The 22,581-nt window shown below is 44.1% G+C and overlaps 1 protein-coding gene across 4 annotated transcripts in view; it reads right to left on the bottom strand.

Annotated features, from left to right (window-relative positions):
* Nucleotides 1-22,581, bottom strand: part of col7a1 (collagen, type VII, alpha 1) — a 54,666-nt gene that overhangs the window by 3,388 nt on the left and 28,697 nt on the right. For 3 of the 4 annotated variants that reach the window (XM_077014573.1, XM_077014572.1, XM_077014574.1), the window contains 55 exons: nucleotides 22,057-22,089; nucleotides 21,713-21,784; nucleotides 21,491-21,550; nucleotides 21,336-21,371; nucleotides 21,167-21,247; nucleotides 20,443-20,478; nucleotides 20,178-20,222; nucleotides 19,984-20,055; nucleotides 19,558-19,602; nucleotides 19,431-19,466; nucleotides 19,014-19,055; nucleotides 18,789-18,869; nucleotides 18,671-18,706; nucleotides 18,497-18,532; nucleotides 17,921-18,001; nucleotides 17,224-17,259; nucleotides 16,969-17,040; nucleotides 16,610-16,654; nucleotides 15,072-15,107; nucleotides 14,949-14,975; nucleotides 13,102-13,206; nucleotides 12,826-12,885; nucleotides 10,347-10,382; nucleotides 10,117-10,152; nucleotides 9,988-10,035; nucleotides 9,696-9,731; nucleotides 9,490-9,615; nucleotides 8,850-9,059; nucleotides 8,680-8,715; nucleotides 8,552-8,596; nucleotides 8,330-8,443; nucleotides 8,166-8,237; nucleotides 8,039-8,083; nucleotides 7,440-7,475; nucleotides 6,644-6,679; nucleotides 6,516-6,560; nucleotides 6,298-6,330; nucleotides 6,136-6,198; nucleotides 5,424-5,459; nucleotides 5,233-5,313; nucleotides 5,040-5,108; nucleotides 4,863-4,898; nucleotides 4,317-4,376; nucleotides 3,447-3,491; nucleotides 3,294-3,329; nucleotides 2,961-2,996; nucleotides 2,799-2,858; nucleotides 2,512-2,637; nucleotides 2,335-2,406; nucleotides 2,200-2,235; nucleotides 2,025-2,084; nucleotides 1,898-1,942; nucleotides 1,069-1,104; nucleotides 611-646; nucleotides 419-475 (listed from right to left, as the gene is read on the bottom strand). In XM_077014573.1, coding sequence (XP_076870688.1) covers nucleotides 419-475; nucleotides 611-646; nucleotides 1,069-1,104; nucleotides 1,898-1,942; nucleotides 2,025-2,084; nucleotides 2,200-2,235; nucleotides 2,335-2,406; nucleotides 2,512-2,637; nucleotides 2,799-2,858; nucleotides 2,961-2,996; nucleotides 3,294-3,329; nucleotides 3,447-3,491; nucleotides 4,317-4,376; nucleotides 4,863-4,898; nucleotides 5,040-5,108; nucleotides 5,233-5,313; nucleotides 5,424-5,459; nucleotides 6,136-6,198; nucleotides 6,298-6,330; nucleotides 6,516-6,560; nucleotides 6,644-6,679; nucleotides 7,440-7,475; nucleotides 8,039-8,083; nucleotides 8,166-8,237; nucleotides 8,330-8,443; nucleotides 8,552-8,596; nucleotides 8,680-8,715; nucleotides 8,850-9,059; nucleotides 9,490-9,615; nucleotides 9,696-9,731; nucleotides 9,988-10,035; nucleotides 10,117-10,152; nucleotides 10,347-10,382; nucleotides 12,826-12,885; nucleotides 13,102-13,206; nucleotides 14,949-14,975; nucleotides 15,072-15,107; nucleotides 16,610-16,654; nucleotides 16,969-17,040; nucleotides 17,224-17,259; nucleotides 17,921-18,001; nucleotides 18,497-18,532; nucleotides 18,671-18,706; nucleotides 18,789-18,869; nucleotides 19,014-19,055; nucleotides 19,431-19,466; nucleotides 19,558-19,602; nucleotides 19,984-20,055; nucleotides 20,178-20,222; nucleotides 20,443-20,478; nucleotides 21,167-21,247; nucleotides 21,336-21,371; nucleotides 21,491-21,550; nucleotides 21,713-21,784; nucleotides 22,057-22,089 — 3,117 coding nt within the window. Of the gene's footprint in view, nucleotides 1-418; nucleotides 476-610; nucleotides 647-1,068; nucleotides 1,105-1,897; nucleotides 1,943-2,024; nucleotides 2,085-2,199; nucleotides 2,236-2,334; nucleotides 2,407-2,511; nucleotides 2,638-2,798; nucleotides 2,859-2,960; nucleotides 2,997-3,293; nucleotides 3,330-3,446; nucleotides 3,492-4,316; nucleotides 4,377-4,862; nucleotides 4,899-5,039; nucleotides 5,109-5,232; nucleotides 5,314-5,423; nucleotides 5,460-6,135; nucleotides 6,199-6,297; nucleotides 6,331-6,515; nucleotides 6,561-6,643; nucleotides 6,680-7,028; nucleotides 7,065-7,439; nucleotides 7,476-8,038; nucleotides 8,084-8,165; nucleotides 8,238-8,329; nucleotides 8,444-8,551; nucleotides 8,597-8,679; nucleotides 8,716-8,849; nucleotides 9,060-9,489; nucleotides 9,616-9,695; nucleotides 9,732-9,987; nucleotides 10,036-10,116; nucleotides 10,153-10,346; nucleotides 10,383-12,825; nucleotides 12,886-13,101; nucleotides 13,207-14,948; nucleotides 14,976-15,071; nucleotides 15,108-16,609; nucleotides 16,655-16,968; nucleotides 17,041-17,223; nucleotides 17,260-17,920; nucleotides 18,002-18,496; nucleotides 18,533-18,670; nucleotides 18,707-18,788; nucleotides 18,870-19,013; nucleotides 19,056-19,430; nucleotides 19,467-19,557; nucleotides 19,603-19,983; nucleotides 20,056-20,177; nucleotides 20,223-20,442; nucleotides 20,479-21,166; nucleotides 21,248-21,335; nucleotides 21,372-21,490; nucleotides 21,551-21,712; nucleotides 21,785-22,056; nucleotides 22,090-22,581 lie in introns of all 4 variants that reach the window. The other variant, XM_077014575.1, reaches the window with a different exon arrangement.

Below are 22,581 nucleotides of genomic sequence, written 5' to 3'. Positions count from 1 at the left end.
AAACATGAAGGTTAGGTAAATTGGCTATCCCTACAAAATGGAGTGTGTGTATGAATGTGTGTTTGTATGCCCAGTGGTGGATGGTGCTCTGTCCTGGGTGTTGTCCTCTCTCCCTTCCTGCACCCAATTCAGTCCCCCAGGGGGTGGAGGTTTGGGTGGAGGGTACGCTCTGGGCAACTGGCTGCTGCTTCTCGCCGGTGTGTGATTGGATGTAAAAGGTTGTACCTGTGCTAATTGTATAGTGACCTTGGACTGGGCAGTACCTTTCCTGCTCCCATGTGAATCAGTGAATGAAGGGTTTGATTAGAAGCCCAATTAAAGCAGGTGTGAGAGTGCTGGGGTCAGATGGCCAGTGGTGTGGGCCTCATCTGTATGCGCATTTGTTATTAATATGGCAGTTTTCCATCACAGCACTCACCATTTCTCCCTTGTTTCCTTTTTCCCCAGGAGCCCCGCCCACCAAGACCGTTTCACCCTGCAAAATTCAAGATGAACCATGACAGCATAGCAACTGCCCATATTGGCAACACCAAACAACATGACGCTATACACAATCAGACGCTACCTCTGGGATAAATGACGTTTATAAACACAATAAAACAGGATGTACCTTCTCGCCTCTCTCTCCTTGAGGACCAATCTCGCCCTGTTAAAAAAAAAAACACACACACACAGAGAAAAACATGTCTAGCAGGTCACGGGCTGCAGTTCATCCTGTAGCCCATCTCACCGTGTCTCTGGAACACTGGACACCTGCTCATCAGCACCCTTTCTCCATTCTAGCCACTATAAATACTCGAGATCTTTTTCACCTCTCCTTTGCAAAGTCTTGCATCAGCATTACTAAGCCCATCGAGATGACATTCCTAGGCCTCCGTGTCCTTGTAGTTATTATATGTCGTATTATATGTCATGTGGTTAGTGTTTCTGAGCAGCTTGGTGGAATAGAGACAAAAGTTTAAGATGATCGTGTTTCTGTTTGCATAGTTCTCAGTGGGGCACTGCTATTTGCATTAGCTTCTCTTAGAGGCGTTCCACGCAGTGAAGGGGTTATCAGTTATAAGTTACCTTCTCTCCTCTGCTCCCTTTGCTGCCTGGAAATCCCTGCACACATCAGAGATGCATCTTACAAAGTTAAACCAACAATACAAGCAGTGCTTTGAATTCATGACACGTACATGTGATTTCTGTTTATCCTGCATATGTCTGCACGCTGTGCATGTGCAAATATATGCATGTGTTGACAGCTGTGTGTGCTGGCGTATGGAAGAACTGTAGCTTCACTGATGCTTTTGTTCTGAGAAACCATCCAATGCCAACTTCACGGCGTGTCCCAGAGAAGCTGTTTCAAACGAAACGCTTTTCTTGAGAACACGGTGTCAAGACAAAACAGAACTGCAGTGTTAACAGCATATAGAGATTAACGGCAAGATTCTTTAGATCTCGGATTAAGCCCGGTGTCTCCTGTGCTCGCACATGCACACGTGTGTGTGTGTGTGTGTGTCGGTATGTATCTTGGAAGACTGATATAAAGCACAGTAAGGGGTCTTGAATCATAATGGTTTGAAAATTACAGTGAGTGGGAGAGGTATACATCATAGCACTAAATATAATTTGTGACAAACACAGCCACGCTCCCCACCACTGTTCCCATCAACACAGTCACATATGGTTCTCTCTCTCTCTCCATCTGTTAAATGACGATCAGTCATCACAGTCATTACGCTGATGGCATACTGACGGGCCCCTTTCTGGGCCCCACATCATGACGGCAGACCCAGACTCGCCTGGACAGACACGACTGCTGCAATGCGGGTCCGAGAAGATAATAGGACAAGCAGGCAAGTTAGACGAGTAGGAAACAATGTAATATGGGCAGACAAGCACTCATAATTACCGCAGAACCTCTCTCTCCATCCAATCCTGGTCGTCCCTCCTCTCCCTATTAATACAAAAAGACATGTGGTATACTTATATATACTGTATATATACATAACACATGCACATGGGAGGTTCTGTCTAACCCGAGGTCCTGGATCTCCTCTTTCTCCTCTAGGTCCTGGTGCTCCTACTGCACCTTCACCCTGAAAGAGACACATTGGGTTACCAAACCTGCATCGCAGAGTTCAACCAAAGGCAGGAATGCCCATATGTGTATTTGTGTATGCATGTGGTACTGAGAAAACCACAGTCACTCACCTTATCACCCTTAAGGCCTGCTACACCTGGGGGACCCTGGTAAGGAAGCAGAGACACATTAACCATTATGGCACAACACTTGACATTCTAGATCCTTCTCTCACTCTTTCACACACTCACACTCTGCCTACTAACCTGAGGTCCCGCGGGTCCAGTAGCACCAGGTGTCCCCGGGTTTCCTTCTTTACCCATAAAGCCTTGCAATCCCTTAAACACAAACCAAAACAAACAGAAAACAATTCAGTAAAAAATTGCTTACACCAGACTAGACATTAGGATGGCTCCATGGACATGTGTGGTGTCCTCACAAACCCTCTCTCCAGGTGGTCCTGGAGGGCCTGGGGTTCCTGCTTCACCCCGATGGCCCGCTAGTCCTGGGGTTCCGGCTACACCCTGCGGTCCTGGTGGACCAGGAGGACCAGGCAGACCAGAATCACCCTGAATCAAAAGTGAATTCAGTTCACTAGAAATTATGCCAGCTGGAAATGACTATAGTAATGCTAAGAAATTCATGGTAGTGTTTGTATTTCTGTGAGTGAGCAAGAGTGGGATATGTATTTTTTATTTATTTGTGTTTGTGTGTGGTCTGTCAATACTACCTTTAATCCTGGGGGGCCAGATTGTCCAGGTGGGCCAATTATTCCAATGCCTGCTTCCCCCTGAAACACAGAGCAACGTAAAGCTGATTTCATTTAGAGATCTTGGTACAATCTTTGTTTCTTGCAATGGCAAAGTCAGCTATCTAATGGCAGAAGTAGTACCTTGGTTCCTTTAGGTCCTGATGGTCCTCTTTCTCCCTGATAAGCACAGCAAGACAGAGATCAATGTTAAAGGCACAGATCAGGCCAGGATTAGTTTTACTTGTTGTCTGTCCCTGTTGGTTCATCTGTTTGCTGTTGGTTTGTTGTTTGTCTCTGATTGTTGTTTATTTTTGAGTTTATTGTTAGTCTGCTAGTTAGTTTGGTATTTTTATTTAGTCTCTTTGTTGCTTGTTTTGTGTGCTTCTTGTTAGTCTGTTGTTTGTCTCTGTTGTTTGTGTTTTGTGTGTTCATTGTTTGTGTGTTCATTGTTTGTCTTTGTTTGCAGATACTCACTTTGTCTCCTGGCTCCCCAGGTTCACCTGCTACACCCTACAGACAAACACGCAACATCATATAATCAGTGTGGTGTGTGTGTGTGTGTGTGTGCGCGGAGGGATAGAGGGAGCTGGAATAGATGGTGTCAGTATTAATTTATTTCATACTCACTCTTTCTCCTTTAATGCCAGCAGGTCCTTTGTCTCCTTTAACACCCTGAGCCACAGAGGAGACAATAACGAGATCACAACCACGCTGAGTCTAACCACCCTGGGTAAACATCTACTGTTCCCATCCTTCCTACACCAAGACATCATGAGGCTGTACTTGCAGCTATGAACCCGACATTGTGTAGACTGTTTAGGACTTGATGGCAAGCTCAATAAGAACGAGTTCTCAATTTCAGCGTTGGGATTAAGGGCCTTGTTATATGCAGCGTACGTCATCGGTAGAGTAATGTCAATTAGTGAATTAGTTGATTCATCCAGGGAAAAAAAAATGTCATGTGGTTCACAGCATGTATTTCACTTACAAGGTTTTGGACGGAAATTAAAGAACAATGGGAAGCACAAACAGTTTCAAAAAGAATACATAATGACTATGCAAATGTTTCAAAAATAGCTCATTTACATATTCAGGCATATTATTTCCAACCCAGGCTCCCTGAGACTCACATCTTTGCTCTCTCAGTTCCCTGCACTCCTTTCACTGGTATATAGTGTTCGCCATCACTTCACAATTACCCATATAAACCTTATAAAGGATTTATGTATGTTTAGATTTTGTTTATTAATTGATAATATATAAGCTACAAACACCACAAACATCTTTTTTGGTCATCTATGGACCCATTTGTGAGGGTTGTGTTATTGTAAAGTGATACTGGTTTGTGGCAGCCCGGTCCAGGTAGGATAGGGCTGTGAACCATCTGGTGGTCCATGATGATGGGTGAAAAGTGTTATTTGATTACTTGTGTTGTATGTACATTAACATTTATGAATAATTACATTGGATGTATGTGTAGTACAAAATCAGAAATACCGGTAATCCAGGCAGGCCTTTGTCTCCTGAAACTCCTGGCAAAGTTTCACCTGGAGGACCCTTTAATATTCAGAGAAAATCTGGATCAGGTGCATGCACTGCAATACAATCCATACAGCCAAACAGCAATACAATACATAACACACAATGCAGGTGTGGAACACGCATTTTCCAGGGGAGTCGCATGTAATTTGGATGAGGACTCCACACCCTGACCTGCACAACACTACTGAGAAAATCAAGGACTGCTCTCATGACAGCTGCTTCATTAGAGTGTGCACAGATACATCAGCAGGGAAAGGCCACTGCCATTGAAGGAGCAGTCTGGACTTCACTTGAGTTCCCGACGTGGCATTTGGTTCCCAGTTTGCATTTAAGTTTGCATACAAAATGCTTTTTTACTGAAGATCATCTCATACACATAACCAATTCCCCAAATGATATATTATGCATTATTAGGATTATCCATACATCCACTGCTCAGTTTATGCTGCCTGATGAATTATTCATGCTGTTCCCTATGAAATAATCAACGCGGTGACTCACCCTCTCACCCTTCACTCCAGGGGGTCCAGCTACCGGCTGCAGGAAGTAGGGGCAGGAATGAGAGCAGAAGGCAGAAGCACATTAAGAGCATTATGGGTAATCAGGGATGTGTGTATTCCACAGCAAACTACCTTCCATGTGAACACACCCATCCCCAGTACACACTTCTACACACACCTTTCCTGGTGAACCGGCATCTCCCTGCTCGCCTTTCAGGCCTGGGGGTCCCATTGGACCAGTGATCCCCTACAGCACAGGAAGAAGTAAACGAGCCCAGATGAGCATCACAGCTCGACACGCAAAAGTCAGCACGCACACGCTCCTGCTTCACGTAAAACAAACAAACAAACAAAAACACGTGAAGGTTTGCCTGTTTTCCAGGTAAGCCAGGAGTTCCTTCTTTTCCAGGTACACCGTCTCTGCCAGGGACGCCGGGCTTTCCTCCCTCTCCCTGCAGACAAACGGGATCAGACGTGGATCGAAAACAGCAGAGCGCAGCTCCGACAGAGTGATCGAGTGGCTTGTGCTGCGTGTCCTGCGTAGGTACTAGTCAAGTCTCACCACTTGTCCTGGGAGCCCCGGAGGTCCTTGTGGGCCCTTATGAGATAAAAAAAACACAGACATTAGCAACAACTTAACTTTCAGTTTTCTGGTGATGAATGTACCGAAGAGGTTAGCCTTCTTAAATTATTATTAAATGCATAATAATAGAGCTAGGCCAATGACAGGACAGATGAATGTTCCAGGAAGCCATTACCATTTGCTAAAAAAGAAACATTAATTAGCCCTCCCTTGTTCAGCATGAAGCGCTTATTAGCGGGAAGCAGACGACAGAGCAGCACACGTATTAGATATTTTTCTCTGCATCATATATTATCAAAAATACACTAACATATACTCATTGTTTCAAAAAAACACAGCCAAACAGTAGATGTATCTGCCAATTAGTAGTAATGAGATCAACATTAAACACAATGGCAACAAGTCTAGTCATAATGCTTTGAGCGTGCCATGACAGGGCTGACCCAGAACTTCAGCCCCCCTGTCCAGTTCTATAAGAGGGGAACTGCCAACCCATTTCTAAGCCCAAAGTGGGTGCTACTTGACAGGGTAAGAAGTCTTGTATTAATAATTTCTTTGTGAAGCTCCTAACCTCACATGTAACTGGATAGTAATGTCTGGAGAGACGACAGGCCTCTCATATAGGACTCTCGTGTAGTTTGTGGTCTACGTTAGGCCGACGTATGAGCATTCGTATGAGCTTCGTTCTTACTATAGCTCCTGGGGTGCCTGGAAGTCCTGCCAGTCCCCTTATGCCCTGGGGTCCTGGGAGGCCCTGCACAAGTTAAAAGGCAGGAATAAACTGCAAGCACTCATGTGTTTTAGTTATGTGATTTGGCAATGAAAATTCATTAAATATAATAGGAACGCTTACTTGAACTCCTACGCCTGGCTCTCCTTGGTCTCCCTATAGGTGTTGCACACACGCACACGCACACACACACGCACGCACACACGCGCGCACACACACACACACACACACACACACACACACACACACACACACACACACACACACACACACACAATGACCTCTGCATTCTTGCTTCCATATGTGGAACCATGGGTGACACACTTTGGCAACACACTGACCTTCACACCAGGTGGCCCTGAAGGTCCAGGTGGACCCACTGGCCCCTGTAATGATAAAAAGGTGACGTTTGTAGAAGGTTCTGGTCAGGCTGTTTATGTTTTTAAGAGTGTCACACACTTCTACTCACGCTTGGTCCTCGTATCCCTGGTTCTCCAGTATTTCCCTGTGCAACAAGTGACAATCAGTACACAAACACACAGCAGAAGCTTCACAGTCAGATGTATAAAGTGCACAATTTGTGTATCTGTATTAACAGACACACATAAAGCACATGCCTGTAAACACAACACCATGCAAACATACACTCTATGTAGTGAACAAAAAGTGTTTTTCTACATTTTCATACTCTTTTAAGGTTATTGACAGACACACACTCACACACACTATAAACGTAATACATTGTACAGTGATACAAATGGACACGGAGACAGACAGAGACACCTGGACATTGTCCCTCCCCGCTCCCAGCCAGAAGCAGCACAGCCAACAATCGCAGGCACAAAACAACCTACCGGTCTGCCCAGTACTCCTGGGAACCCAGGCAAGCCCTACAGAAAGAAAGAGAGAGAGAAGGAGGAGAGAGAGTGAAGGAGAGAGAGAGAGACAAAAGGCACAGAGAGAGGTGTGACAGTCGGAGATGTTAGGATAGCAGAGTGTAAAAGGCCACAGATGAATCACTGACCAGCAGCAGGTGGGCTGAACAAGAGGCATGAGCGCAGACGTGTGGTTGAGGGAAGGGGAGAGATGGAGAGGTGAGATGTTAAAAGCAGTGCTGCCTAGGTTACTTTCTACAGCTCATCTAAGCAGCCTCAGCCAGAGAGAGACGGCTCCAGTGGCCTGCTGCAGCTCTCACAGCCAATCCCCAGGCTCCGCTACACCGGCAAGCCCGGGAGGGGCTGCCGTGCTGGGCTTCAGTTACTCACAGGAGGGCCTGACAGACCGGCTGACCCCTTCAAACCCTGCTCGGGGGGGAATGAATAAAGAGTGAGTGGGAGCCAGAGTGCTTCTCTGCATCTTAAGTCCCCCCTCTCTCCTCCTGCCTTTAGATTCCCCTACACCCTGACCCCTGTGGGTCGTCTCTTTAATGTGTGCCATTATCATGCCTCTCATTGAAGTAGCCCTTGTCGGTCTGGCTCAGACCTACATGAGACATGAATAACTACTTAATTTGAAACAAGCTGTCAGCTGATAAAGAATACACTCTGTAAAGTGATCCAGAGAGCTGAGCCCTCTTTCTTTTTAACATAATCCCAATAGACCAAGAGCGTTCTGGGACTTACCTTATCAGGTCATCTTACGATGGATAGGGTTATAATAGATTTCATTACAGCAATCATGGGATCATTGTTAAAGAGCAAAGAGCAATGTGCAGTAAACACAGAATATTCCATACTAAAAATGTTGCCATATTTATCTGAAATATATCTCTTGGATAAAAGCATTAACATAATGTACAAGCAGCTAAAAACAGGTACAAACTGTAAAAACGTTGCCAGGGTTGTAATGGCAACCACTTTCTCACCGGCTTCCCATCCTGTCCAGGTTTTCCAGGTTCTCCTGAGAGCCCCTAAAACATTGTGTCCTTGTCACTTAAGTATCTAAAATTTAACATAGAAAAACAGAAGAAAGGTAAGAGTCTAATGACTTACAGGGAGGCCATCTTGGCCCTTTTCCCCTGCTTCTCCTCTCTCTCCCTTCTCTCCACGAAACCCTGTGGACCCCTAAATGATAAAGAAACAAGAAACAAACTTCATTACAGATTCAACAAGATCGACTGCAAAGAAATCACACACACACATTACAAAACATTTACTTGCGCTCCTTTTGGTCCAGGATGTCCTTGTGAACCTGCTTCTCCTTTAATACCTTGAGGGCCCGGGGGCCCCCGTGGACCAGGTAACCCGGGGAGCTCAGTGGCAGAGTCACCCTGCAATACACAACACATTAGCATGCACGCGCACACACACACCCATATATATATAAATATAAAAACATTTTTTCACAGACAGTATGAAGATGCACAAGTTTTCTTCACCTTTGGTCCAGGAGATCCTGCTGCACCGGGGAACCCAGCTTTACCCTAAAGGTCCAGAGATCAATCATCAAGTTATGTTGTATTAAAAGCTCAAAGACCTCCTTGGCTGTGAAAGCATCAGTACTCACTTGCTCCCCTCTCTCTCCTTTCTCCCCTCTGTCACCCTGAAATTTGAAGATGAAGTCAAAACCAAATAGTCTTGCCTTATGGCTCTTTTTGACACACATATTTTCATACATATTTTTATTTTCTTGGCCAATAACAGCATGATGATAAATGTTCTTGTCTGTGCCGCTACCTTATCACCAGGGCGGCCGGCCTCTCCCAGTTCTCCAGCACGTCCTGGTAGCCCTGGTATCCCGGGTTTACCAGGTTCCCCCGGCTGTCCAGCAGGACCCTCCGGACCTCTTTCTCCAATAGCCCTACCCACGGGGCCCTGGGGACCTGGGGGCCCTTTCTCACCATGATCGCCTTTAGGGCCATGATCTCCTGGGAGCCCTCGTGCACCCTTAGGGCAAGAACAAGAATCACAGGGGGAACATCACAAAGAGAACGGGAAAGAGAAGGTCAACTGAAGGATAGACAAGAGTGACACACAAAAAAAAAAATCAAATTACATATACACAGGAGAAACTGTGTCACTGGAGGGTATTAGGCAAGAGATGCTGATGGCCTGTTTTCAGTTTCAGCACCACAGACAGGCAGCACCATGGACAGCACCTGAGGAGAACTCAGACCTTACACCTGCTCATCTCTGCAGAGGCCAGCAAAATACTCACACAACCAGAGCAGCACGTAGCCCTGAGCAAGGCTTTTAATTTGCAATACCCTCATACAAGTACACACATGACCACACAGAACCCTACACACACACCCACACACACAGACACACACACGCAAGCACACACAGCATATTCACCACACACAAACATACTTACATCTGCTCCAGGAGGGCCTCTGGCTCCTACATCTCCCTTATCTCCTTTTTGTCCTTTATCTGGTCCCTCTAAGCCTGCCTTCAACAGGATGTCCTTTTTGTCAAGCACCATCTTTAAATCCACAACCTAGGAAAAAAACTGATTCTCATACCTGCAAAATCCCCACAATCCATAACCTGCGATATCAGTATGAAAGCTCTGTGTACCTCCACTCCAAGATCTGAAAGAGCCCTCTTAACATCCTGAAAAACATGGAGAAAATCATTCTTAACTGTCTTGCTATATATATATATATATATATATATATATATATATATATATATATATATATATATATATATATATATATATATATATATAGAAAGAGAGAGAGAGAAAGAGAGAGATAGAGAGAGAGAGAGAGATAGAGAGAGAGAGAGAGAGAGAGAGAGAGAGAGAGAGAGAGAGAGTGTATGCAAGTGTGATTACATGTGTGCTTACACATGTGTATAAGCTTACCACTGGAGTTCCTGGTTTGCCGGGAGATCCATCCTCTCCTGGATCTCCCTGATAAAATTTAAATATCATTTAAAAAGAATCTGACTTTAAATACACAAACAATGTTAGAAAAAGACAAAGAGAGGATACCTGTTCTCCTTTCAAGCCTGGCAAACCTCTCTCCCCCTATAAACATTTGCACAATGATGACTTGATGCATTTACTTACAACAATTTTACACATTTAAATATTGACCTGTCATGGTTTTGATTCTACAATGAAGAAATATTGTTTCTGCTACTAAAGACTGCTGCAGCTAAAAGAGAACAGAAAAGTGAATGCTAAGTGGTAACCGTCCATACGAACACACACACACACACCCTGGTTCCTGCAGCTCCCGGGACCCCTGGGAATCCCTGAAAAGCACAGCAGAACATTAATAAATGCCATCATCAACAACACTGTCATTCCCATTAACAAATTGTGTTTTGCTAAGTATTTCTGTCAAGTGCACAATGGCTTAACCCCAGAAGTGCATGGTAACTTTGAGTGGAACTACGAGTATGAGCGGAACTATGAAGGCAGGGCAAACATATTTATATACCATAATATATAGATATTACAAAGTGCTTTATTAATAGGAGTATGAATATATAAAATTTATATAATAACAGTGGGGAACCATCAGGGCCCTCTACACCCTCTCAGAAGGCCTAAAATATTCTAAAACATAAATATATATATAATATAATGTATCCAATTTTATTTTATCTACTTACAGTTTGAAATTTGACATCTAAAAACCAGATTTACATTTATTCCAAACCTTCTTTCAGCCTACCGCCTCCTGCTCTGCTAAAGTGCCTAATTGATGTGAGGTCATGGATGGTTGAGAATTTTCTTAGCCTAAATAGTGATAAGTCAGAGGCTGTAATAATTGCTTCTCCAGCTAATGTGAAGAAGATTAGCAATGTTACTGTCTCATTTCCTGGTTTTATTGTAAATTCATCACCCCTTATTAGAAACCTGGGAGTCACTCTAGATTCAACACTCTCTTTTGATCAGCACATCAAGAATACCTGTAAGACAGCTTTCTTTCATCTCAGGAACATCGCCAGAATCCGGCCATTCCTCTCCCAAAATGCCGCTGAGGCTCTCGTCCACGCATTCGTTACTTCACGAATTGACTATTGCAATGCTGTTCTGCATGGACTTCCGGCTTGGCTGCTTAACAGGCTGCAACATGTGCAAAACGCAGCTGCAAGGATTTTAACTTGCACCAAATCCTGGGAGCACATTACACCTGTGCTGAAACATCTACACTGGCTCCCGGTTCAGTACCGCATACAGTTCAAGGTGATTGTACTGGTGTTCAAATCACTGCATGGCTGTGCACCATCTTATCTAGGTGGTCTGCTTCAGTCCTACACTCCAGTGCGCACCTTGCGCTCATCCGAGCGGCATCTACTTCAGGTGCCCAGCACCAAGTTGTGCACTGTTGGTGATGGAGCCTTCAGTGTGGTTGGTCCAAAGCTCTGGAACAGTCTGCCACTCGACCTGCGCTCTTGTTCATCCCTCTCAGCATTCAAAGCTCATTTGAAAACTCACCTCTTCCAGATAGCCTACAGCTAAGCAATATTTGTTTTAATTTGTTTTATTGGTTATTTTATTGGTCATTTTAGTTCTGTAATACTGTATTTTGATCTACTTTTTACTTTTCTATGCTTTTATTACCTGTACAGTGTCCTTGGGTTTCCTGAAAGGTGCTCCTTAAATAAAATGTTACTATTATTATTATTATTATTATCTAAACAATTACAAAAATATAAGCAACCGTGTCTATTCACAGGGTTGCCAACTCTCACGCATTGAGCGTGAGACACACGCATTTGACCGTTTTCACACGCTCTCACGCCACACTTTCGATATCTCACGCCGAAAAAAAATCCAGTTTATTTACCTCAGATCCACATATATGATTCAATACGTTACTAGTTCGCTAGCTCTGGCGCCATCCACCGGCGATATAACACTGAATCTGTGTCCATTTTTCGTTCGCCACAACCCCACCCCCCCCCAACAACTTTCGTTCGCCCCCCCGCTCAACAAAATACACTCGCCACCGGCTCCAGGTTAAAATCTCACTCCAAGCAAACGTCAAAAGTTGGCAACCCTGTATTCAATCTGTGTTGGAAGGTGAGGGGTTAAGTGAGCCTGTGTCTCCCCCTATCAGGACTGTGATGCCCGCTGTTCATTTACAGAGGGCCAGGCAGTTATAATTCAGCAATACCAGTTTCAAATGACAGCAAAATTGACCAATCATATCTGTCGTCTTAGTGGGCGGGCTTAACTGTACGATGATTTCCGCCCGTGTTAGCGTACCACCGCTAGCTAGCGTTAGCATACCACCGCTAGCTAGTTTTGATTCATTCATTTGATTCTTTGATGCCCTTGTGCGTGTTGTTTACATATTCCGCTCCCGAGGAACACGGATCTGTGAAAACTTATTTTGCTTAAGAAGTTATCTAGTACAGATGTTATTGTTTATTGTCTAAAGCTGTACTGTCATCTCAATTTTTTCTTTTTTTTTCTTTATTGCAGTTAATTAGGAAAGGAAACAATTTTTTTCGGGGGGGATGGGAGCGGGCCCAGGTTTAATGGTTACGGTTCGCTACTGAATAATAATAATAATAATAATAATTGTATATTAATTGAGATGGCAGTGTAGCCACTTAAGTGTTCCTTAAGTGTCTTAAGCCTAACTAAATGCTAGATCAAACAGATGATGTCCTGTGACTGCTTCCCATGGACGTCAGAATACTGGCCCCTGCCAGATCAGCAGGGTTTGCTGTTACTCACCTGGGCTCCTGGAGGCCCTTGGGGACCTGGTGCTGCCTCGACCCCTTTAATATAGATCACCTGTGAGAGAACAGGGCATAGATGGTGCATATGAAATTAAATGATTCATTTATATGCAAACATTTGCACATCAAATAAATTCTTGTGGGACTATCCGTATGATTACGCATTAGAAAACCCACACACACACTCACACTCACACACACACTCACACACACACACTCACACACACACACACACACACACACACACACACACACACACACATATACACACCTGTCCTGGGGGTCCAATGCTACCTGGGGCCCCTGGGGGTCCTGAAGGACCAGCAGGTCCAGTGGGTCCATCATTGCCTCGGTCACCTTTCAGCCCGTCTTGTCCCTGACAGGGGGAGAACGTGATAGAGGAGAGACATGCATGACATAGATTCAAGTCTTAATTAATGGGCATATATTTGCATGTTTAATTAGCTCAGCAAGGAATTTCTCCCTCAGGATTTCTGACTCATAGCTACTGTCAACAACCTACATACAAAAATCAGTCCATAAAAGCACATCGTTTGCGTCGGTCTGTGTAGCAGAGTTTCATGCTACATGTATACCACAACTTTCAATGTGAATTTATTACGTTTAAAGGAAAACATTGCAGTTATAACAGTGAAGAGTGTGTGGTCTGTTGTGTGGTTCCATAAAACAGAAAGAACAACGGCTCCTGTTTTCACCAGGCAATCACGAGACCCTCTGCAGACACCGCTACATGACAGCAAGACATGGAGACGTATGCACAAGAGGATGACTACCACTGGAACAAGCGCTGGCCCACCATGTGCACATGAGATGAGGGAAACGGAAAATGATGTCGTGTAGTGATCCGTCTATTCCCCACCAATGTTCATCATCTCCTCTGATTTCACACATCACTAACAAGGCCGTGGAATCTGAGGCTTGATTATTAAGAATATTTCATCTCCCTCTTCAGTCCATCAGGTAAGAGAATAAACAAATTAATTCAAACGCGTGTATAATGTCAAGCATGATACGAGTCATTATACAGTCATTATACACACGGATTAATTTACTGTCGTCCGAATAAATTGCACGAAAAAATTCAGTGTGTAACGGCCTTAAGTCCCAATAAATGTCCCATAAAATAAAATATGTTTCTCATATAACTCATGTTCAGCATATATCATGCACAGTATCGATTCTTCAATTGGTAGTTATCATAATCATCTTCTGCCATACAGTGTTATTACTATGATAACCAAGAACATTGTTCCGTGAACCACTGTAATTGCTACATATTTCCAGCAGATGTTTTGTCTGAGACTGCTGGTGGATTCTTGATCAAACAATGTTGAGGCTAATGTGGCCCGTGGGTTTTGTATCACTATGATGCAAAAATATCAACACTTGGCCTTGCCACTGTTGTCCAGTCCAAAGGGTGCAGGGGACACAAGACTGAGCCAGAATTCCCTGAGGCTCTACGGCAACCGAGCAGGGACACATGAGTTCACGAGTGAAGCAGAATTTATAAATAAACAAAGAAGTGGTGTAACACAAAGTTAGAAGCTGAGAGCTGGGTGTTAGCCCCGGGGAAGGCTGATGTGAACGCTGCTGGTTGAATCCTGCAGGGCTAAATAGGAGAGAGATGATAGACTCCATGTTTATCAATAAGTGAGCGATGGGGAGTGATTGGGAGGTGTGTTTGGTGCTTGTGTCTGTGTGCTCATGGCTGGGTGCCAACCAGAGTGTGACAGATGCCATCTTGTTGCATGTAACAGTGTGTGCATACCCACAGGCTAATGATGTCTGTGTGTGAGAACAGGTAAAACGACACTCAGAGAACAACAGGAAATATCAGAATAGTTAAGAATGGTAAGTAAGTACTCGGCAGAATGCACTGAAGAGACACGACAGAAACACTTTCACACCAACCTTAAGAGTTTTCTAGCATAATAGTAAATTAGCCCTGATTTGGGTTTCAACTTCAGTCTCTCCATGATAATCGGAAGTGTACCACGTCTTAAAAGAACAGAATAGCTTCTGTAAGAGAGATGAGAAAGAAAGAAAGAAAGAAAGAAAGAAAGAAAGAAAGGAAGGAATAGGAACAGAGTGACTCACATTTCTTCCCGGGTCTCCTTTATCACCCTGTGGAGAAGGACACCAAAGAGGGGATAAGAAGTTGGAGCACAAATACTACAGGATTTCCAAACCGAGTCCCCAAAACTCTAGAGTGTGTCTGACCTTCCTGCCATCTTCCCCAGGCACTCCGTCTTCCCCCTGGTTTTGGTTTCAGAGGAACACAATCAAACTGAGGCATTAAGACATCAGCGCATCATACCACAAAAGGCAGATTTACTGGAAGTCTGACAGTAAGACAAGGCTGTGGAAAATAAATAACACACTTATTCTACAACAGATACTACGAAACAGTAAATTAACAAAAACAAAAGCTTCAAAATTATCCCCTTATGCAAGCCAAATTTAGTCTTAAGGAACCGTTTTCTACAGATCATGCGCATTATGATAAATTACACCAGATCCTTGATTGGCAGGTGGCTAAACCAATCACATTCTTCCATGAAACACACTTTGCATGAAGGAACAGCCACGACTCCTCCTAACCTGCTCTGTGTTAAAAGCAGAACCATCCTTGGTACTATCCTTGTGATTAGTATTAGAATAAAATAGTCTGTACCATTTCTACAGCTCCTTCGCCTCATTCTTATCAAAAGGCGCTAGCTATTCTAGATCGGGCTATAAATGTACCGGTGCTCACATAAACTTTTCTGCTTACACAACCTGCACTTGTCAGACACTCTGTGTTCATAGGTGGACGTGTGGCCTGTTCTCCCAGCCACAGGCAGTCAAGAGCCTCCTGTTGAGAAATACAGTTCTCCTATGGTAACTAAAGCAGTTTCAGTAATACACCCATCAATCATCTGAGTGTGAGAGAACTGGGAGTGGCAGCTCAGCTCACACGCTGCAGTCTCCCTCCCGCACCTCACGGTGGAGTTTCTACACACAAGTTCATCACACTGCTCTGCTGCACATTGGTTATTACCCTGAATAATCTCACACAGAAATGTTATTATTGCGTAGACGGCCGCCTTGTAATCACCGCATCGGGCTGATTTATAATAGCACGATGGTTTAATTGTCTCATTATAGGAGGCTTAATTGTCTCGTTAGGTGCGTCAGCCTGAAGTGTGCTCACTGAGCTGGAATGAGGCTGCATGATGATATTTCCATTGTGGCGGCAGACGCAGGGGCTCTGCCTGCAGGCTAGCCTGGTAAATGTAGCTCTCTCTCTCTCTCACTGAGAGCGCCACCTAGAGAGCTAGTGGAGTAAGGCAAAGACAACAGTGGCGCTCTACTACAGCCACAGTACAGGCTAAAGGCTTCATTATAGTAATACTGTACAGTGATACTGTGACAGTGGTGGTATTAGGTCAAATGTTAAAATACTGTCTAAACTCTTATTTGATTTTAGCATTAGCAGTGCATTTTTTACTCAACACAACAAAGCTTCATGGGGTCATGCAAGTGTCCATGGTTTGGATTCACAGATTAATTTAAAGGGGCTGGTTAATCAAAAATATATGAGATCAGGTGAAACGTTTGAGGTGCAAGGTACTTAAACTTATAAAACAAAAACATTATGCTTAGCTCATGTTTTGCTCGTATGTATATGAAATGACACTAAATATTATGCATATTAAGGAGGCACCCTAAGGCCCATGGGAAGAACAGTGTGCTTTCAGATTGTGTGTAAAACTTACAACTTTTCCTGGAAGTCCAGGTTTTCCATCCTCCCCTGGTTTACCCTAAAACATAAAACAAAGTTCATAAGGTGACAATAATGGTATTGCTGTATGTTGAACTGGCTGTGTGTGCTTGCATTAATTGCATTGTTGTTACTGTTGTATCATATACATTTGCTGGCCTGCATGTCATCTCAGTTTTGTATTTAATAATGTACTTGTGGGAGTTTGTTACAATTTACAGGTATTGCAGACAAGTTTAGTTTGTTTGTACGTGAATATGTATGTGCATGCACAGGTAGTACGAGGTTATTTGTGTTTGATGGGTACTGTCTGCTAAATAGTTGTATATGTGTGAATTATTTTGTATTTCTTACATGTGGTCCTGCAACTCCTGGGGGCCCTGCAGGCCCTGGGGGCCCCTGTGGTCCTCTGAGTCCTGTTAGGCCCTGAGAAAACAGCAAAATGCATACTCCTCTGCTATATACACATTGTTATGTCCAAACAATAGACTCCATACAGGCTATTATAGGAGATTTTCTCTTATGCAGCAATGACAGGATCTCACTAGAGAATGACCATTAAAACATGCACCACACACTGGCAGATAGATCAGGAGTAACGATACTTACATCTCTGCCAGGTTCTCCTGATTTACCAGGGTCACCCTGAAAAGGATTAGTCCCAGTTGTCACCTCAATCATAACATTATCTCACTTCTCATCTCCCTTACATTAAAGGGGGTCTTACCCTTTCACTGTACAAGGGATTTTACTTTCCAACAGTACTAGAAACATTGATTCCACTCTTTGCAATCAAAGTAAAAATTAACAAATGAAAAATGTTGTTTATGTACACAAAATTAATGATGTTCTCAATCCTATTTAGAGACAGGAATCGCACTTTATTACTCCAAATTATATTTTAAAGGGGAAGTTTCTATATATTTCATTGAGGCAGGTACTGACCACAGTCTGCCTGTTTCTAATGTGCCCTGAATTCTGTTCTGTTGTATGTTTGTATTGTCTCTGTACGTTATGCTGCATGTTGTGCTGGAAGAGGGATATTTCACCCTACTAGTCTGTATATGGACTGGATCACAATATAGGCCATCTTGATTTTTTTCCCCTAGTCACAGTTCTAGGTTGAATGTCCTGTTACTTTTTAGTCTCTAGAACAATGGTTAACGTCTTTCACACTCTTGCTGTAGCTTTTTCAAAAGGGAAAATAAATCTACTTTTGAAATGCACACAGAAATCATCAATCAATCTATTTATGAGTAAGGTACTCCGTGAGAGATTTGCATTTTGAGGGGCAGTGCCTTCTCACCCTTAATCCAGGAGGTCCAGGAGGCCCAGGTTTTCCGTCCTGTCCAGGACGTCCGTCCAGTCCAGCAGTTCCCCTCTCTCCCTGAGAAAGTGCACACGGGTCCACACAAATCAATAATAACCCACATATGGATGACTGCGATAAACAGCTTTGACTACTGCTGCTCCTGGTACTGCACCTGAACCAATAGTCACATCAGTCAGCCTGTGTGATAATTGGGTCATCTGTACAGTAGCTTATTGAAATTACTTGACTTGAAATAAAATAGATCGGTTTTACACACATCTTTCACAGCCTGTTCCTCAAATCAATAAAGTAATTTGTATTAAACAGCACTGCACAATTTAGTGTTCAACTGCTTCATCCATCTTCACATACTTTAGAAGTCTCTATACAGTGCTCCAATACTCAAATATGCACTAAATCAAATCAAGGAAGCTGGAACTTAGTTAAAAAAAGGTTGTAACTCAATAAAAATAAGATGCACTGCTGTTTAGAAATGTTAGTTAGCCTGTAGACTGAACACACTGCAAACTCTTGCCTAAAACTGGCTAATGGCATTCGGTGAGCTCCTACCTTCTCTCCTGGGCTGCCTCTCTCCCCTGGGTCACCCTGTAGAGGAGCAAGAGCAGGAGCAGAGGATAAAGTGGAGCAAACTGAGAAGTCCAGAGAGAGAGAGAGAGAGAGAGAGAGAGAGAGACAGAGAGAGAGAGAGACAGACAGACAGACAGAAATTGTTGTTTTTCTTACTCTAGCTCCTGCTGGACCCCGCTGGCCTTCAGCTCCCTGTAATTAGAACAGAATATCCTCATAAACAAATAAAACTATCAGAACTATTAGTCCAGAGAAAAGCCACTGCAGTCCTTACCCTCAGTCCCGCAGGGCCTGGAGGTCCTGCTTCACCTTGCTGGCCCTTACTACCATGTTCCCCAGGGTCACCTGCCTCTCCCTGGTTGGTGTACAAAGAACATTACTGAAGTGCTGAACATCAGGTGACACAGTGGCAGGAGCAAACGCAGGAGTTTAAGGACTGTGTCGATGAACAAGGTGGATAATCTGTGAGTGTGTATGGTCACAGGAAAATGCACTGTACCCTGTCTCCTTTGTCTCCTTTCGTTTTCATCACACCATCTGCCTAAAACATAAAAGGCCAATGTTAAGCACAACACACAAGGGTAGTGTAAACAGAGTAGAAAACAAAACAAAACCCAGGGGGTGATGGATGACGGCGCAGAGGTGAAAGTTCAGTGCTGCTTACTGGTCAGAACAGCCGCACAAAACACAACGCCTGACAGTGGAGCAGAGCGCTGACTAGCAAAACAAGGGAGGTAGAGAAGGAACAGGGCTAGTGCTGGTGAATGTAAAAGGAGCATTAGTTCAGCACAGGCAGGAACCTTCCATGAAGAACCTGACATTGCTGAGAACAACACAGGTGAAATGCAGCAGGCATGGCTGGAGTGGGGTGGAGCTACTGACACTGTGGTCATGGCAACCATGACAACTGACTTACCACGTCTCCAGGGGGTCCAGGGGGACCTTGTATCCCCTAAAATCAAAGGAAAATAGAGAGTACAGTTGGCCAATCTGGCTCTGGCTTTTTGAAGGATGAATTAGGGGGAGAATGTTTGATTTCACACCTGTTCTCCTTTAAGTCCTCTCAGTCCAGGTGTTCCTGGAGCGCCCTACACAAAACACAGCACTGTTCACAAACAACAAACACAAGTAGCACTGGACCACTGCATTAAATCATCTCCCGCAGTGATTAATCCAACTCTGAAATATGATTTGGGCTCAGAACCAGCACTAATTTATGACTGCTGGAGTGTGGTGAGGTTTCTTGGTGAAAGCCATGTGACTTTGCAGAAGCATGTCTGGATAGTAGGCTGGGACATGCCCACGTAACGCTAGTGTTCAGAGATGGCAAAGTCCCTGAAGGTGTTTTTTCTAACTCATTACCTGTATCAGCTACCCTGTCTACTTTATATGAATATTCTTCCGTGTCAGTGATACAGATACCGGCTGCTCTGCTGAAGGCCGTGAGGATGGCGTGATGTTTCTCTTACATTTCGGCCATGTTCTCCAGGATCACCCAAGTCTCCCTTTGCTCCTGGTTGACCTGGCTGTCCTGGAATACCCTATAACGTGAAGGCACAAAGGTCAGGACACGTGGCCCGTCAACTCTGTATAAAGAACAGCGGACACCGGGCTGTCTGCGGGAAGTATGCGCCATGTGTGGTGATGTTCTCCAGATGCTCACCCTCAGACCTCGCTCCCCCGCTTTACCCGGCAGCCCTGGCTCCCCCTGAAAGGACAGACAGCCACAGGAAATCAGATACACACGTTCACGTGCTCACAGACACGCGCACAGGCACACACACACACACACACATGCACAGACTGCACACGTGGCAAACCTCCCAGGCTACTACGAGTTCTCACAGTGGGAATGTGTCTGCAGACGCACACATTTGCATGTACACACAAGCAGAAGTGAAAATGAAAACTCAGTGAAGCAGACGCACAGGGATTCCATCTTCTCCTTTTTCTCCTGCCTGCCCCTAAAGAAAATAAGGCAAAAAATATTTACTTGAATTGACATTTTTACCAAAATATCAACACTGTTTCCATTTTTTGCAACACAATGAGTATCGACTGTATTATGTGGCACAAAAATATCCACACTTTGGAGTATCAGAATAGTGAATGGTACACAACAGCAGGATTTGCGGCACACCAGAGACATTACGAAGCGACTCTGTGAGGACGTGATAAAGTAGTAGAACAGTTCCTCAAAAGGGTTTTGAAATGCATGCAAAGGAGCTCACTGATTACCTCCATGCATCTAGGGAAGGAAATAAAGAAAGGAAGACAATAGAAAAAGTTATAACATCTGTCATGTTTAAAGAGTTAGTTAGGCTCAACTTGTAATTCAAAGTCTCCTAAATTTTAAGAGTCGAGTGTTTTACAAGGAACCCATGCTGGGCGTACATAAAGCAATCGAGTAGTTCAGAAGAAATTCTGCTTAGAGTTCGATGGCAATGAACCGAGACAAGTCCTACTTGCTTCGGCCTACAGCGAAGCAAAATACGTCAGCATTATTATCTGTGAGAATACCCCAGTAATGTCTGACCCTTGGATTCACCCATACCCCACGACTAGAAAAATCAGTATTGTGTGTAGAGTGATGTGTGGTAGGTCCATAGATGAATGAATGGAAGTGCAGGACAAACAGAGTGGTTCTCTCACGTCTTTGCCTCTAAGGCCCATTGGTCCTGACGGGCCAGGAGTGCCCGCCTCCCCCTTCTCTCCTGCTTCACCTGGGCTGCCCTGCAGTACACAGGGACAAGGCGGCTTTACACTCTTGACATGATGGGTGCACATGGCAGGCAGTGGAGACCATAGACGGTGTACGTACCTTTATGCCAGCTCTCCCAGCGAGGCCGGGAACACCCTGTCAAAGTATAATGGTGTTACTGAATCACATCCAAATGACAATCAGCAGTTGATTCATCACAGATCATTTTAATGGTTTCAGATCACTGTAATGGACCCTCTTGAAGCCATGCTCACCCGATCGCCCTGCTCTCCCTTAGGTCCAGGTGGTCCAGGTGTCCCAGCTCCAGGAAGACCCTGAAAGAGACCATGAATGTGTGCTGGTATCAAAGGTGGTATAAGGGCATAGGAATATGAGGGCAACCAAATCAAAAGCCCTTTTGTTTTATTTAAACTCCTGTAATCCACACACAAAATTCTGGGAAGCTTCAGGAACATATACAGAAGTTTCAGACTCACCCGATCCCCTTTCTGCCCTGGGTCTCCCTTTTCACCTGCGGGACCTTCAGGACCTGCATCACCTTTCTGACCCTACAGGAAAAGAAGAAAACCAGTTTAAACCAGTTTAAATGGGTAGGGATGGGTCGGCCAGGAAAGACGAAACTAATAAACCAGCAATACTAGTAAAACTAACACTCAACAAGTCTTTTGTCAACGTTTTAGCAGCTCTGTTTACATTCATCATCATCAGCTGCAGCAACATGACGCTACAACTAAAGATCCGTCAGCACTCAGAACGTCGGTGAGAAGTCAGAGCTATTGCTCCAGTGCAAAAGTGAGCATGCACGAGTCCTTCCTCTCACCTGCTCTCCTCTTCTGCCTGGCAACGCTGCTCCCTGCAATCAAAACAACATCCTCACTATGAACAAATAACAATCAAACGCAATGACCAGCCGAGTCATTTACAACGATTATACCCAACGATTAGACCCAACGATTATACCCAACGATTAGACCCAACGATTAGACCCAACGATTAGACCCCACGATTAGACCCAACGATTAGACCCAACGATTATACCCAACGATTAGACCAAACGATTAGACCCAACGATTAGACCCAACGATTATACCCAACGATTAGACCCAACGATTATACCCAACGATTATACCCAATGACTGTCGTAGTGCCACATCTACAACAGAAATGTGATTATAAAGAGAACATACATCTCAATATGGCAATGCACAGCAGATATGATACTACAGATGTGGTCCTATAGTTTTATAACTAAATGTACATTCAAAAATTACTTTTTGCTGGGTTAAATTTAGAACTGGGTCTGCAGACCAGTGAGTTCATATTGGCATTTCATAACCTGCAGTGC

The sequence above is a fragment of the Brachyhypopomus gauderio genome, chromosome 8 (genome assembly GCF_052324685.1).
Source record: "Brachyhypopomus gauderio isolate BG-103 chromosome 8, BGAUD_0.2, whole genome shotgun sequence".
In the NCBI taxonomy this organism is placed as follows: Eukaryota; Metazoa; Chordata; class Actinopteri; order Gymnotiformes; family Hypopomidae; genus Brachyhypopomus; species Brachyhypopomus gauderio.
The sequence above is the reverse complement of the archived record's forward strand: the minus strand, read 5'-3'. Positions and strand labels throughout refer to the sequence as shown.